General features: G+C 39.7%; 1 protein-coding gene and 1 long non-coding RNA gene across 6 annotated transcripts in view; one reads left to right on the top strand and one right to left on the bottom strand.

Moving 5' to 3' along the window:
• The window catches only part of LOC123959645 (ral guanine nucleotide dissociation stimulator-like), a 69,645-nt gene extending 53,880 nt beyond the window's left edge, over positions 1 to 15,765 (top strand). For 3 of the 4 annotated variants that reach the window (XM_046033818.1, XM_046033817.1, XM_046033814.1), the window contains exons 5-18: positions 155 to 279; positions 1,398 to 1,613; positions 1,772 to 1,875; positions 2,023 to 2,107; positions 5,078 to 5,155; positions 5,623 to 5,709; positions 5,803 to 5,835; positions 6,005 to 6,126; positions 6,604 to 6,699; positions 6,897 to 7,155; positions 7,442 to 7,516; positions 8,419 to 8,667; positions 9,604 to 9,718; positions 10,341 to 15,765. In XM_046033818.1, coding sequence (XP_045889774.1) covers positions 155 to 279; positions 1,398 to 1,613; positions 1,772 to 1,875; positions 2,023 to 2,107; positions 5,078 to 5,155; positions 5,623 to 5,709; positions 5,803 to 5,835; positions 6,005 to 6,126; positions 6,604 to 6,699; positions 6,897 to 7,155; positions 7,442 to 7,516; positions 8,419 to 8,667; positions 9,604 to 9,718; positions 10,341 to 10,516 — 1,820 coding nt within the window. In that variant the 3' untranslated portion in view covers positions 10,517 to 15,765. The remainder of the gene's footprint in view (positions 1 to 154; positions 280 to 1,397; positions 1,614 to 1,771; positions 1,876 to 2,022; positions 2,108 to 5,077; positions 5,156 to 5,622; positions 5,710 to 5,802; positions 5,836 to 6,004; positions 6,127 to 6,603; positions 6,700 to 6,896; positions 7,156 to 7,441; positions 7,517 to 8,418; positions 8,668 to 9,603; positions 9,719 to 10,340) is intronic. The other variant, XM_046033815.1, reaches the window with a different exon arrangement.
• LOC123959646 lies at positions 5,190 to 8,679 on the bottom strand. 2 transcript variants are annotated; one of them, XR_006822358.1, is made up of 4 exons: positions 6,471 to 8,679; positions 5,763 to 6,147; positions 5,544 to 5,670; positions 5,190 to 5,374 (listed from the first exon to the last, which is right to left on the bottom strand). It is a non-coding gene; the product is annotated as an uncharacterized LOC123959646 (long non-coding RNA). The 2 variants fall into 2 exon arrangements; XR_006822357.1 differs by having other exon boundaries at positions 5,763 to 8,679.
• Positions 15,766 to 16,820: the final 1,055 nt, after the last annotated feature.

Raw genomic sequence — 16,820 nt, 5'->3', positions numbered from 1 at the left:
GAAATCGGGGGGGGGGGGGGGGGGGGGAGTAAAATGACAAACACCAAGGTCAAAGAAAGGATGAGGTGTTGAAACAGAAGTACAGGATCTGTGTTTAAGTTGAGCTCAGGTTGAGGCAGTGTTGTGAAAATGTTTTTTTTTTTCATCTCTTCAGGGGAACACATCGGCTGCCCTTTTGCTACGCAGGAAGAGAGTGGCTTTGAGGACGAGCTTCCTGCTTTTAGTTTCCTGTCGTTTGACCCCATCATGGTGGCAGAGCAGTTCACGCTCATGGACGCGGTGAGGATGGTTTCCCTTTCCCTTATCAACAGATGTAGTTCCACAGTCACTTATCTCTAGAGTTCCCCAAACAGTTTAGCATTCAAATCAATAAAAGGTAAAGTAGGTCACGTTTTTACATTCTGCAACTAGTGATTATTTTTGTTGTTGACTAAACTTCCAGTTCTATTTTTTCAACTATTAATAGTGAAGTGAAAGTGAACAAATGCCCTTAATTTCCTGAAGCCCAAGCTGACCTCTTCAAATGTCCTATTTTGTCTGAACATCAACACAAATATATTCAGTTTACAGACTAGACAAGGAAAAGCAGCACATTGTGCAGCTTAATGACATAAAATGATTAATCTATTACCAAAATAGTTGCCAATCATTTTTCTGTTGATCAACTAATTAACTAATCGATTTATTAATAAATTGTTTCACCTTTACAGAAACAATTAACTGATGATATCAGGTTAAACAAACCTCAGTCAATTCACCTCAACTCACACATTGATCAATTGATTCCAAAGCTTATCATGAATTTTCTGACTGGTTTCCAACATTTCAGGCAGCTGTAAGTTTCAGGGTATTTCAGTACTGTATATGAAAATCTGTTAGCAGAGACCTGAGATTGCTAATCCATCATTTCTTTTGTCAGAGTTACTTTTCCTTGATGCAGTTTCAGCTTGGACTGTTCTAATAACCTCCTGGTGCGTTTAAAGAAGTTTTGGTGTTCAACAGGCCTCACTGAATTTGAGAGTCTGATGCCAAACAGCTTTTTAAACATTAACATTTTTGATGCAGAAAACTACCAAATTCATGTTCCTTGAATCCACCACATTCGAAAGTACTGGAATAGGCACTCCTTCCATTAGTATTGCATACCCATAAAGTTGGGGGATTCACAGGAGTAAAAAAGAATTGGTCAAACTCGATGCAACACTGCTGAGATAGACTCCCTTCCAGTTTGTGTCAAGCTCCAAAATCTCCCATAGAATCTTTTTGCAAGGCCCTCTTTGCCCTCCTTTGCCCCCAAAAGCTTCTCGAAAGCTTTTTTTATAGTCACATCCTTAAAATAAAGTATTTAAACTATGTATTCACACTGTTTCGTTAATGTTTCACATCTCTCTGTCCAGGATCTGTTTAAGAAGGTGGTTCCCTACCACTGCCTGGGGGGGATCTGGTCTCAGAGGGATAAAAAGGGGAAGGAGCACCTTGCTCCCACCATCAGAGCCACTGTGGCCCAGTTCAACTCCGTCACCAACTGTGTAATCACCACCTGCCTGAGCAACCCGACGCTGAAGCCCAACCAGAGAGCCAGGCTGGTGGAGAGGTGGATAGACGTGGCTCGGGTGAGGAACCACTGTCGGTTTATTTTCACTTTGAAATGAGACTTTATAGTGATATTTTATATTTCTGAAGCTCTGTGGACAGGAGAAAAACAAATAACAGTTGTAGCACAGTTGGCTGTGTCTGTTTCTGACTGGATAATTGTTCCTGTTGTGTTCAGGAGTGTCGGATCCTAAAGAACTTCTCCTCATTACGAGCCATCCTCTCCGCCCTGCAATGCAACGCCATCCACCGCCTGAAGAGGACGTGGGAGGAAGTGTCACGGTAACTTTCCAGTCTTGGATTAACAGCAGTGTGCTCCATTTACAGGATGTTGTTGTATATATGCATGGTTGAATATTGTTGAAGGCAGAGGGGTGTTGGGGGTCTTTGATTGTTTCTTTATGCAATGACCTCTGTGTCTGTTCACAGGGAGAGTTTCCGTACTTTCCGCGAGCTGTCCGAGATCTTCTCAGATGACAACAACTACTCCCTCAGCCGAGAGCTGCTGGTGAAGGTCAGTCATGGCAACAATACACACAGACAAAGTTAAATCCTTAAACAAGCACATATGTATATTAATAGTGACTTTAAATAAAAACAATAGCAGACATTTTCCTTGTGAAAATAGCGGTAACAAAAAACAGCTTCACTCACATACCGCATACTGTATAAGATTTTTTTTTTAAATCGTTGCTTGTATAGTAATAATATATAATTAACTAACTAATACCTAATAACAACATATTATAAATCCTAAATGTTATCGTTTCCTGGTCTTAAATGCTGCGTGATCAAAATCGAGCTCAATAAAATCATCATTCTACTTATTTGACCATCATATTAACACTACAATTTATTTTGAAAGTGTCTCTTAAAGCACCAATACAGATCCTCACATTACTGTAACATTATATCTTGATATTGAAGTATTTGTTTTTACTCCCTAAAGACTCTCTTAAACAAATGCAGCATGTCAGAAAGGGCAATCATGGCTGCTCTGTGCTAAACGTAACATAAATGATCGTAGAGTTCAGTGGTAACAGTAACTTACTAGCTAAACCTGCTGTAAGTGTGTAAATAAGTAGCTCACCAGCCTTTCACAGGTTCGCTTTCGCAGGTGCGGTAAACATTTCCATGGTGACAGCTAGCTAACATCAATCAGAGATGTTGCTGTTACCCTTTAGGATTTTGGGTAGTGTAGTACTTCTCCATGAGATCGCAAATAAACAAGTTATTCTTAAAACAAGGTTGATATCATACAGACTTGTAGCTTCTGCAGGACCAGAAATCACAGTTTTGTTAATATCATAGCTTTTCAATTTAGAGTATAAATGGGATTTTCACTTCCAGAAACTCACAGTTGAGCTCTATAATATCTGTGCATGGCAGCTGAACAGATGGCAGCAGGATGTATGGCTTGGTGACGCGTCTCATCGGTAGACTTCCTCACATCTACCTAATGACAGCTGCAGAGGAACATCCAGAGAAACATCCTGCAGGGCAGAACACCTTGTACCATGTTCTTGGATCACAGAATCCATATATTACTCGTGATGTCCTGGGTGGACTCCGCGCAGCTGACAGATTGCTGTCATTATTATTTTCATTTACAGAGTTTAATGCAGACAGTCGTTGACACCTTCTGAGTGTTTTGCAGCTCGTACTGACGCACTCAGTACAAGGACAGCAGGAGCTGACACTCAGAGAAATGTGACTAAACAGGAAGTGAGACCACAAATCTACATGTTGCATAATGAGTCAAATTTCAATGGCAACAAAATGAAGTGATTCGACTGATAAAAATTGTCCATTTTAGCTTCAACAAACAAACTGATTGCCATTTATGTCAAAATCAGCCACACAGACATGATACACATACTGTATTTAAAGGATATTTTAAAGGATATCATTATCTCTGATGTGCATGTCTATAAGCATCCATTTATAAATCATAAAAAAAAGACTCCTTATAAGTCCAGAAGTTGCCTGAGAATCATCATGTTTTTAAGTTTTCTTCAGTATCAAAGTGATCCAGTGATATTTGTGATCTGTAACTCACTGACCACTCTCTGAGGTGTATTGCACGTTGATGTTTCTTCCCATTCACACAAATATCTTTTCAGTGTGTCAAAATAAAGAGATGGTGAATGTGTTTTCACCTATTTATAAACCTGAGTAGTTTGATGATGTAAGAGTCAGTGAACACCCTTGGCGTCCTCTGAGGGATTCCCCGCTGACGTCAAACGGAGGAGGAAACCTTTGGCAGGTGTAGATAATGGCTCTGATCTGATGAGAAAACCTCGGGGCGTTGCTGCTCTCTCGCTCTATCTGCTCAGGCCAGGCTGTGCCACTTGACTCGCTCAGCTCGAGTTACAACGACTGCAGAAGGCCTCTTAGGAATGTGACTGGGAGTGCCAAGAGGTGGATTTCCTCCCACTTTGTCTTTGAGGTTACTTGAAGAACAGTCAGCATGAAAATCTGTTTGTAATTATAGAAGTACCTTTTTATACATCAGAAAACTAAATTAACGTTTCGTAAAAACACTTTTTTTATCTACTTTGATGCACTTTTAGGGCCAAATATATTTACATTTAATACTCCAGCAGGTTAAATGTATGCCAGAATTCACTCTTGAGTATTTTGAAAGTATTTCAGACTGAGTTCAACAAAACATCCATGAAGGGAGGCTCGCACTTGATAACCCCAGAGACCTGAATGCTTGGCCTCATTCTCTTTAACATCCAGGCCAGCTGCATGCATTGGATGCTCACCAGATGTGTGTGATCCTGTGTGTTATGGAAATAAATCATTTAGTTAGTTTTTTACACAAATCCATTGCTATAATTTCAAAATTTAAGGGGCACTCCCGTCAGTTTTAAAATCTGTTTATCGTCATGGTTAGTGCAACTCAGCCAGTGAAAACAGTTATTGTTAATATATTCTGTGGTTAAGGAGGAGATGTGTCAAATAACCCAGATGACTGTGCTCGGGTTTGGAGACTACAAAATCAAGCATAATTGTAGTTTAACCCCGGGGACTAAAATGAAGTAAACTTATTTAAACAGTTTTGGTTTACGCAACCTATCGGTTGTGTTTACTGAAATATCATAAATAATACGCTATAAACGAACTTGACCGTGTGGAGGAGTTTTTTCACTTTTATTCAAGTTGTGCTGCCCTCTGTCACACCTGACACACTGAGACATGCAGATATATTTTTTATAGTTAGAGATTAGGCATTGTTGACAAAAGCATAAACTGTTCTTTAGCTGCACTACAGTACTTAGACAAATTAACTGTAGTGATAACTGACACTGGAAAATGAAACCTTGCTTCTGCTGCTGCTTCTTATTTAGATGTGTTTGGGTTGCATGCAAGTTATAAAGGCCTGTAGGTGAAATGTGGGAGACTTGTGCACCGAACTGAAATAATTGCAGTTCATTTCTTTGTGTATTTAACTTAGACATACTGTCTTATTCTGCAGGAGGGCACCTCCAAGTTCGCCACTTTGGAAATCAACCCCAAACGAGCTCAGAGGAGACACCAGCAGCAAAGAGACCTGGTGAGTCCACAAACTAAAACAACGGAGGGAATTGTTTATCCAAACTTTATTTATTTATGGAAGACTTTGTTCACCACACTGCTCAGCTTCACATAGTCACACATACACATTCCTACTCAGTCTGGCTGCTGCCTTGCAACACTGAGCAATGAGCCAACAGCCCCATCTAGTGGCACAATGAAGTCACTGCAGTTCGTCCTAGTGGTGAAATCCATTCATCTGAAACAATTATAGACACATTACATTCATCATCTAAATGTAAAAAAGTATTAAAGTTTGTTAGGTAAATATGCAGCTGTAGTCAGCGACTTTTATTTTACCTGTAAAACATGATTTTGTCTGATTTCTGTGCCTCTCTAACTTAAAAAAAGTGTCGTTTTCTTTGTACCTCCAAAACAAAATGTCTCTGAAGAGTTGTTTTCTCATGTTTGCCTCCACCGATGGTCCCTCTGTCCCTCTGTGAACAGGGAGTGATGCAGGGGACGATTCCTTACCTGGGGACCTTTCTGACGGACCTGGTGATGATGGACACTGCCATGAAGGATTACACTGAGGTCAGACCCCTGATGTGTTCTTACTGTGATATGTTTAGTTTAAGTTTTATTACCCTCCCTTGCAGGTTTTAATTTTTTTATGTCCTTTTGCAGGGTGGTCTGATCAACTTCGAGAAGAGGAGAAAGGTGAATGAAATGTTCTTGTTTGGCTGTAATGATCTGAAAAACCTCAAAGAAGGAAAGATTTACAAAAGCACAGTGTCTTATAGAAATCATCTTTCAGCTCAGAACAGACAAACAGATCAAAACTAATCTGGCAAATGAAAATCTGACAATTAAATCCCTTTCTTTGCAGGAGTTTGAGGTCATCGCTCAGATCAAACTGCTCCAGTTGGCCTCCAACAACTACAGTTTCACTCAGGACAGCCACTTCAGAGAGTGGTTCGCAGGCGTGGAGAAACTCAGCGAGGCAGAGAGGTTAGTCAGAATATTTAAACTCTGCCAAAGACAAACAGAAATTGACCTCACTCTCCTCCCACTCTAGTGATGAAAGTAATGAAGTACATTTACTGGGTAGAAGTATAAAGTTCTTTATACTAACTATAGAAGTAGAAGTATAAAGTTCTTTATACTTCTACTCCACTATATTTATTTTGAAGCTTTAGTTACTAGTTATGTTGCAGATTCAGATTATTAGGTTATAAGAAAATTTACCCATTCCTACAGATTTTGACACAGCAGAGTTTTTATTTTTCCACATTAAATTCAAAATAATGAAGAGCAGATTCAGTTTGTCGCCTTTTAGAGAAAGCTGGACTTACTTGTGTCGTAATTAAAATGAAGTGATTATCCAGCACTCAGGGTCATTTTCTGTTCACTGACATACCCGTGCTGGATTTCTGGGTAATGAATTGGGCGAAATGTTGTCATTGTCCTGACTTCCTGTTCCTGCAGCTACAATCTGTCCTGTGAGATCGAGCCTCTGTCAGAGTCGGCCAGCAACACGCTCAGAGCCAAGAAGAACGGAGGAATCATGAAACGCTGGAGCGAGTAAGTGATTTGATCAAAAGTGAGATGCATAATGAGCTGCTAAGAGAGAGAGAGACAAACATTTTATGATCTTTCAGTTGTGTCCAAATTTATTACAAATCACTTAATAATCATATATGATAATCTTATAGTCGTTTTTCTCCAGACTGTTTGAAGCTCAACCACCAATGACTCTCCCCCCTTTATGTCGTGTCCAGCCGGCAGTTGACTGAGGCCGGCTGTAGCAGCGCCCCGGGTTCTCATTCCAAGTCGTTCGACCACTCACACTACAGGCCGTACCAAGGAGGCGGGGGGGACAGCGGCGACGCCCTCAGCGTCACCTCCGTCAGCTCCAGCGGTTCAGACCTGGAGGATGTGAACGCCAGCTTCCTGTCCGATTCCCCGGAGGGACATGAGAGAAAAGTAAGGAAGAAAGACGGGATAGAGAAGTCACTGCAAAACTTTACCAGTGTGAAGGTATTATATCCAAAATCCACAAAATCCAAAATATACACTTTGTCAAAAATATAATCAAGGTTAACGGTAAGGTTGCTTCTAGTTGAGTTGCATATAGATGTGAGAAGTGGTAAATTTGAAGTACTGGTAAGTGTATATGTTTGATTGACATTGTCATGTTGTCTTCATTCCATATTTAACCACACAAGGTTAAATGACTCTTTGCAGCCAATGAAATACCAGTGCTACATGCTCACCTGTGTGGTTGTTTGTTGATGGCTTCTATCCTCTCTCTCTCACTCTCTAGACGTCGACGCCTTCAGTGAAACTTACCGTCTCTGCTTTGGGGAGAGAAGCTCCAGCAGCGGATACAGCATCAACGGTAAGTCTTATTTTTTTAATTAGCATTTTTATCCTGAAAACTCGATCAGGCATGTTTATAGATGCCAGTATGGCAAAATATTAGCAATGTTTAACTATAAATATATATCCTCCTGAGTGCTTCTGGGTCCAAAGTTAAATATCTCAATAATAATTGGATGGATGCATACCCATTAAAAGGTTTAAAGACATTAATGGTCCAGAGATTATAAACTCAAATCTAGAGTCATCTGCATCCCAATACTTGAGTTCATAGATGAGATCATTCAAGTTAGCAAGCCAACAAGCTAACAAACTGCTTCATAAAATGTATCAAGCAGAATTACTAAACAATATTTGGTTCCAGCATCTAAAATATAGTGAGTGTTTTTGTTTTATAATATTGTAAATTGAATGTCTTTGGGTTTTGGACTGTTGCTCTAACAAAACCTGTAAATTAACATGTAACATTTTGATGGAAATTTCATTTTCGAACATTTTACAACTTAAATGATTGAGCTATTAAAGAGAAGCAGTTTAGTATTTTATTTACATGAAGATTTGAGACATGCAAGAGAGAGGTTAAATAGTGATAAAAACGTAGCAGCAGAGGCTGAGATATCCTGACTTTTAGTCCCTAGTATAGGTTAAGCTTGAAAATCACTGGATCTTCCCCACAATGCAACTAAATCTCATGGTTAGACCTGGTAAACGCCCACATCCTTTAAACTCGTTAAACCTCCAGTTTGTAACACAGACTTTCTGTCAAAAATCTTGGAGAGGTAACCCTGATGACATCCACAAATAGACTTTACTTTTCAAAGAAAAAGAAAAGTTATAGCACACCGTTAAATCAAAAAGTAAACGGACAGATTCATTGATAATAAAAATAGTCCTCACTACCTCCTCTGCTCTCCTGTTCAGTTCTGGGAGTGTACGTCTCTGTCGTCTCTGGACACCTCCGGTTCGGCCTCCGGCTCCAGCAGCGCCTCCTCCTCCTCCGTCTCCTGCTCCACCCCGCTGTCAGCCTCCCGCTCACACAAACGCTCGGTGTCTGCGGTGTCGAACTACTCGACTCTGTCTCTGCCGCTGTACAACCAGCAGGTGGACGACTGCTGCATCATCAGGGTCAGCCTGGACGTGGAGAATGGCAACATGTACAAGAGCATCCTGGTGAGTCCATCAAAATAAGTCTTTTTAGAGCCAACGAGCATAAAATATCACAATCTTATCACAAGAAATAAGCTGTCAAATCAACAAGGAAACTAAATAAAAAAGATTTCTTCTTCTCTTAGATAATAGGCTGTAAAATTATTGGGTGAATCTTACGCAGCTATTAGCAGATAATTAGAATGAAAACACAGAAAAAACATAATGTATGGCAGGGGTCCCCGGGCTACTTCTGGCCTGGGGCCCCGCGGCCAGATTGCTTTGATAGCAGAAAAAAAAAAGAAAAGTAAATTGATAGCGGTTGATGCTGAAATAGATCTCAGTGATGACAACAACTCACATAATCACTTCCTCTTAAGTGATTGTGCCTCCAAAATAAAAGAGCAAGAACATTTTTGCAGCAATGCTTCATGTTGAGTTTATTGAGAGCTTTCACTTTGAAATGTTCTGAAGGACATTCGAAAGAGTCTCTGGCTTACTTGACACACCTCTGTAAGAGCTGCCAGTAAACATGTGATTGGATTCCCCTGAATTTCCTCAGGGAAATGAAAATTAGTGTCCATAGGTTTATGAATGCGGATCAAATTCTAATCAACTTGTTTATTAACAAGGGAGAAAAAAAAAGTCAGCCGGATTTTGGGATCGCTCATACAACTCTTTCAACTTTATTTCAGGAGGAAAAGTGAGATATTTTTTAAATTAGACACTTTTACAGGAATATACCGGAATGTATATTACATCTGAGATTTTGGTTTTCTGCCTCTCTGGCTAAAGTGGAGTTTTTACCACTTTTCGGATTTAAGAAAGAAATTTTAAAGAGCAGGAAAGAAATATAATTTTTATGTCTTATAAACATGCTGATACAGCATAACTGTAGAGATTACAGGTGGTTTGATTCTGACACAGTTACAAGGCTTTGATGTTTATCCCTTGACTCAGGTGACGAGTCAAGACAAGACTCCAGCCGTCATCAGGAAAGCCATGATCAAACACAACCTGGAGCGAGAGAAGGCTGAGGACTATGAGCTGATGCAGAAAATCTCTGAGGACAAAGGTAAAAACTAAAAACACACACTGTCTGACCATTAATCTCAACAAAGATCTGCAGACATTCAGAGACAGGAAGAGAGACATTTCTTAATAATAAACATGTCAAAATAACGCTGGTCAGGTTCAGGTAAAGTCGTTTGCAGATGTTATTTATTAAGCAGTTTCTCTCTCTCTCCCGTAGAACTGTAGAGTAAAAAGCCTGTAATCGAAAAAAATAACTGTAATGTTAATTGATTTAAAAAATAATTGTTTGGTGCAGCCGTGTTTGTATTTGAACCGCTACCAACTAAAATAAAGATAAATTAAGATTGTGGTATTTTCATTTCCTCCCTGACAAAGGACAGGCAATGCTGTACAGTGCTTTTCCGTAAAATGATGTTTTCAGTTTTAATAGTGAATAACATTATGTTTACTGTGCCCCCAGATAACTTGTGCACACAAATTATTATCTTGTAATCTTTTTTTCTTATTGCGTAGAACATACTGAATATCCAGTATTTGGTCACTGAAAGATAAATCATGATGATCTTATTCTTTTGATTAATTTTCTCTTCATTTCTCTCCTACACAAAAAGATTTTTACCAGATTTGTTTTGCTTGACTACGTGTTGTTTCTCATTCTGTAGAGCTTCGGATCCCAGACAATGCCAATGTTTTCTACGCCATGAACTCCACTGCCAACTACGACTTTGTGCTGAAAAAGCGCGGCTTGGCCCGGCCGGTGCGGGCCAAGAACGTGGCCAGTTCGACGCTGCCTCGCATGAAACAGAAGGGACTGAAAATCGCTAAAGGGATCTTCTGAGGAGAAACGCACCACTAACCTGCCTCCCCTCCACCCCCTGAATCCCTCTCTGGTCTCCACTCCTCCTCAGAAGAAATATTTCTATTCGGGTCTGTTGGAGGCAAACTAACCTGAAGTATCTGAGTTTTGGTTTGGACAAAGACTGAGATGCCAGAGGAGATGAGATAAATGACCAAGGAATCTTTCTGTGGATTAGCAGAAAGCAGAGGAGCACCTTAGCGCTTAGTAACAGCTGTCGTGTCATCAGGACCCTCCAAGGACGTTAAAAGGCAGAGTTTGTCGCAGGAAATTTCCACTTGTGAAAAAGTTCTTGGCAGTAGAAGGACACGTTTGTGGGGAAAAACATACAGCTGAGTTGGTGCCGGGCACCGCTGCTCGGTGGCTGAACTAGTCGAACTCTGTGCCAGCCTCCACTCGGTGTGAGACGCGTAACTGGTTGTATCGGCTTGTGGAGAAGCAGATCCATTTAGTTTCCTGGTCCATTACTTTTTGTTTACACCTGAACATGGCTCGATCAGCTCTTAAAGATTTTTGTTCAAGCCTTTTGTTCCCGTGAGGAATTTTGCACCTTCGTTAAAACTATCTATAAAAACCCAGATTCCCTCGGCAGCCTTCATCCGCGTCTTTTACTTTTCAGTCCTCATGCACGCCCCTCCTTCATGGAGTGTACATAAACAAACAATATGAATTCACAGTGAGTAAACACAGATGTGTGTAACAGCTGGGTGTTCGAATGTGTTTGTATTTCTTCAGGGAACTTATGTTGTGAGTGTACCGCTGCCTTTACCGTCTCTCAGCGGGGGGTTCCTGATGTCGACAGTGTTTCTTGGAGTGCAGCACTGGACGTTTCGCTCGACACTCTTGGACGCTGGGGCTTGTTTCAGCATTTTAATACCAGCGACGCTGACATGGAGGGATGTGAACTCTTTTAACTTCTGAACGCTGCCATATTACAAAAAAACAAAAGGTCAAGTAGTCTGAAAATGGTGTCAATCCATCACATGCCACTGTTTTCTTTCTTTTCTGTTGTTATTAATGAATTGTATGAATTGTAACCACTACACCGTGAAGGATGTGGCAGTCCTTCAGTCGCACTTGACTGGGACAGAAAACGTCCCAGAGAGAAGAAAAAGTGAGCTGAAAACAAACAAAAAAACAGTGTATATATCAATTAACACCAACTGTGCAGAATATTCTTTTGAAAAGGACCATGAGATTTTGTTAATAGACTTCTCACGATATCAACACTTTTGATTTGTACATCTTTTTGCATCTCTCCGCTCTGACATGGTGCTGCTAATAATCATCCTTCTGAAGATGTTGTTCGAGCTGCACTTCACTGCTTTCTCTGCTTCCGGCCGCCATTTTGGAAGACAACAGAAGCATCTGTTCTTACGTGCTGAGTGAGACGTTTTGATGTCATGTTTGCTGTTTTCAGAAAATTATGATTAATCTCTAAAACAAGTCGACCATGTGGAAGCCCATTTCTGCCAGGATATGAAAAAAATTGTTAAAAAGTAATAAATGACAAAAATAAAAACACATCAAGTCAAATTATGATGTTAAGTTCTCATAATTTTCAATTACCTTGTATAAGAGTGACACTAATTAATATTTTATTTCTTAATCCTGCAACCTTCTTCAACATTTATTCATTTGAAACAAGGCTTTGACCTTCTAATGCACTAAAAGCTGACTGAGCAGCTCTCAGTGGAGGCTGGCCTACTGCACCCATTCATATTTATTATTTTAGATTAGGATAATCCCATTGAGATGTACCATCTTCTTGTGTTCCCAAAATACTGCAGGAGAGAAACTCTGGTATACAACCATTAAGAATAAATCAGATTCACAGGTTTGTTTCTGGCTATGGTCAGTGAGGACCTTTATCACCACACAAAACAATATTCAACATTTTCTGTAACAGCAAACTGATATTTTGGTTTAACCCTGGACCGGTGCACGGAAGTGGTGGACACTGGTTTAGTGGTTTAGTTTTTCCAACATGGCAGCTCATCCTTCATAACCATTAGTAACCATTGTCCAAATGTGCCATGTGTGTTGCAGATCACCCCTCGAGTCCTGCTGATTTATCCTGCAGGACGTTTTCTTGCGTGTCAACTGTGGTTTTACGTGCCGGTGACGACAGCAGTCTTTCCTCTCTGGGCTCTCTCACACTTTAGTGGGGAAAAGATGGATTTTGATTATTTCCAAATATGGAAAAATAGTCCAAAAATTGTCAAAATACAGAAACATAGTATTTTGAGTCTTGAATGAGGTTGTGTGTAGGAGCCCAGTCCTCTCTGTGCTGTCCATGATCTGTTTCTTTAAAGGAAAAATTCAACCTAAAACCCTTTGTTTTGTAGTTTTTGGTGATGCACTTTCCATTTGGGAGTTTATGTTTCCCATAAATACAAAGTTACATTTCAACTACAACTACAAAGCAAAGTTTTAAAAGGCTTCTTTTCTTGATTCTGCACCGTACTTCTCTGTTGCACACAATGTTCACAACATATCTGTTTTATTGAAATATAAATATGCTATATAGCATCAAGGACCTGTTTCGGAAATACTACAGTGAATGTGTTAGTGGTGAACAGGGCTTTTTTGTTTAACGTACCCTGTAATGATGTGCTCCTTGGCTTGGTTAGCCGGACATGCTAATGTTTGCAGCTACTGTTAGAACAGATGCATTTCTGACACTTTCGCTTTGTGTGTTGGAAAGGCTTATAAAAGGTACCACATTTTAAACTGTTTAAATTCAGAGTACCACTGTCACTACAACTCCATGTTAACTGCTTCAACATGTGGAGAAATCCAAAGCTTGCACTGCCTTACCGAGCTGAGGTTTGGAAGCTATGATGCTGTTTGGGAGGGAGGTTGAGCAAACAGTCAGTTTGATCAACACCAAAAAATGTTACACCCGTTCTGTTGTGCTGTCGTATAGCATCCTGGGAAATGTAGGAAATGACTAATTAAGGGAAAGTGGATTCACCAAAAACACTTCATGAGTGGATGTCAAAGGTTGGATTTTTGAGTTCAGCAGAACACTAAATTTTCCTGCATTGCACTGCAGCCATGTATTGCCTTTTTTGTTATTTTCACCTGCATGATGTTCAAAATTCTCTTAACGATCAAATGAATGAAGCGCCCCCCAAAACAACCTGCGAAAGCAATATGGTAACGAGTGTCAGGAGGCACGTTGTCTGGCTGTCGTGGATGTTGTTCGTGACACTGTGGCGTGAAGTCCTCTCTCTGTTGAACACTGTGACCTTTGACCCGTTCACTCTGCCCTCTCTGCCTGTTGATCGGCGCAACATGTCGAGCACTGTGATCAACAAAAAATAATGTCTCGTTCCCCCTTAATGGTGTTGTGGTGAGCATCCGCCCTTCGCTCGTCTTGTTAGCGAGCAGCGAAGGCAATGGGCTTGACCTCACATGTGCCAAAAATAACAAAGACAGCGATAAAGGGTTACAGACAGATGAGTCCTCTGCCTTTCACAGTGAAAAAGAAAATGTAGTTTGTATGTTTACTGTTGTCGCATTTTTCTGGAAAACAAAAAAAGGGTGAGAACACTATGAAAAAAAAAAAAGAAGTTCCCATTGGAGAATTAGACTGTCGTCCAAGAAACTTGAAGCAAAGATGTTTGTCAGGAGTTTTAGATGAAGCTATTGTAGAAACCCCACTTTCATGAATTTATCCTCCTATTTTTTACTTTTTAATGTCTTTCAGGATCAAATACAATGACAAATTTGCAAATATTCCAAACTGGAGCGCCTCTGCCATTAAAACCAGCAGTTTGTAACCATAAACCAGGTTTTTATTCCAACCAAACTTGAATTATGTGAAGGAAACAAAGAATATCTCTAACTTTAATAATATTTCTGGACTGAAACAGTAGTTTAGTTGATGATTGAAGTGAGTATGTGAAGTTCTGATCCTGCACTCCTCATCAAGACTTTATGATGTTTACAAAAAATGTTAACTGATTGAATATTGCTGGATATATTTTCTCCTGCTGGTGCTGAATATTTTACACCAAACTTTGAGATATTTTTGCTGCCTTTATGGCCAAATTTGAGGAATTATTTAAGGAACTATTTAAAAGCTATATCTGTGGTGAAAATCCAACGGAGCAGTGACAAACCGCAGTGTGAAGCCTTTTTAAAGACTTTTTTGGTATGTTAGAGTTTCTCCATTCTTTCATAGCAACTTTTGCAGGATCTTCAATGCTGTGCCTGTAAAAAAGTGTTTTGGTATATCCTACTTGATGTCACAAATTGACTATAGACTATATGGATGAAAAGCAAATCTATCGTACTTTTGTTTACACTGACATAGCCATTTAGCTGCAGCTGATCCACAATCATTCGAAGCTGAGTGATATCTGTTGTAGTCATCGATTTACAGATTATTGAAAAAGACACATTTACCATTTATTAAAACTGAAGATGTGAAATGTTTAAAAACCCACACCTCACAAATAGATAGTTTCATATAAAAAAAAGGCTCATTAATTTCCTAAAGCAACTTGTCCCTTTTCAAAACATACCTTGAATGCAGCATAAGTTCTTTCTCTGTGGGGTTTGGTTGGAATAAAAACTGTCATATTATCGGGCCTGTAATTAAAATGTCTGTTCCCTTTTCCAGTGATAACTTGTTTTCCCGGTTGAACACAGTAACGGCAGTGTTTCTGCAACAGTGTAAAGTGTGTTTGTGTTCCATGAGAACGTAAACATTGTGCATATGAGTGGAACTTTTAAGTGAATTTCCAGACCCGGCAAGCGTTTTACGTACTGATGAGCTTGATGTCGGAATGGTTTGTGTGTCATCGTAGCCCGAGTTGACCATGACGTACCATTCGTGATTTGATCTGATTCTGTGCGAGTTTGAACAAATAGGCTGTGTTTACAAGAAAAAAAACTGGAAACCAGCTGGTGTGGTGTGTGTTTTTTTTAGTTTTAGTTTTATGTTTTGTTTTGTTCCCCTGAACTGTGCTCGGGTGCCATTTTCCATATTGACAAAAGGATTTCAAAACTTTTTCTGCAGTCTCTTCTTTCTTTTACTTTTCCAACTTTCCCCAAGAACACAAAACCTAGAATACAAAACTGTCCTTGGTTATGTATTTGTTTATTTATTGATTTGTATATAAGTATTTTGTTTTGCATTGTACATTCACTCCTTTCTTGGTTATAGATTAATATATTCATGTATATACGAATAAACATTAAGTTTATAAAAGTAAAAAGAGTCTTCTCTCTTAATTACTGCCTCCTAAAGGAACTGAGATAGGAATCAGACACAACTGAAATAAATTCTATTGTAGCATAATACTGCATTTGGATGTCTTTATTTGACAGAGGCATGGCAAGCTAAAATACTAAAGGGCCTTTTAGAATTAATGTGGATGTTTGACTAAAATCTTAAATTGATCGTCAAAGATCATAATGAGAGTTTTTGAAGGATTACAATGTAATAGATGTGTAGTAATATCTAAATAATTGCACTAAAAGTTAAGATGGATTTATTCATCCCAAAGGAATGTAGGCCTAATACTAAACACAGGAAAATACATAATGCGCCCTTAAACTAAGAAAAAAAAACAGTTTCATTGAGGCGTGCGACCTCTGACATGTAAGCCAATAGCAATTGTAAGTCGCTTTGGATAAAAGTGTCGCGCTACAGTACTTTCATGATTAGCGAGTCTGCTGTGTGCATTATTTCAAATGAATCTAAAGTTAAAGACCATCATTCCCATGGGCGCACAGGACGGCACTATTCACAAGATAGGGCCCTAAATGTTGAAACTGAGCCGTTGTTGGGGATCAAGGTGGCAACGCAGCTCTTTTTCCTTCCTGGAGCAGTGTCAGGGAATGTTCGATTCCACGCGAGGTGATTTTGAAAAATAACAAAATGATAAAACAATGTGATGGATGATGTTTCCAGCAGACAAAACAAGTCAACAGTGTTGCAGCGGCAGGTGTGACTAGAAGACATGGGATTTAACTTATAGCCCACCTCATCAATCAGCATTTAAGTGACAAAGCTTCATATTTTATCGACATGCCGTGAGAATTCTTAAAACATCCATTTAACGCAGCAGTATTAGCAGTTACCCAGAATTCCGAGGGGCATCCTCGGCGGATCAAAGCCCATCACTTCAAAAGTAAAGCCATTTCAAATGTGAAAACAGTGTCTGGCAAGTGACTTTCAGAGGGAGAGTGTGTCAGCCATGAGAATGGCCTGAAACGAAAAGTTGACACCGTGAGTGAGAAGGGGTGGAAGATGGAGGGGTATAAATAC

The sequence above is a fragment of the Micropterus dolomieu genome, linkage group LG21 (assembly GCF_021292245.1).
Source record: "Micropterus dolomieu isolate WLL.071019.BEF.003 ecotype Adirondacks linkage group LG21, ASM2129224v1, whole genome shotgun sequence".
In the NCBI taxonomy this organism is placed as follows: domain Eukaryota; kingdom Metazoa; phylum Chordata; class Actinopteri; order Centrarchiformes; family Centrarchidae; genus Micropterus; species Micropterus dolomieu.
Note: the sequence above shows the minus strand (reverse complement) of the source record. Positions and strands in the feature narration are given on the sequence as shown.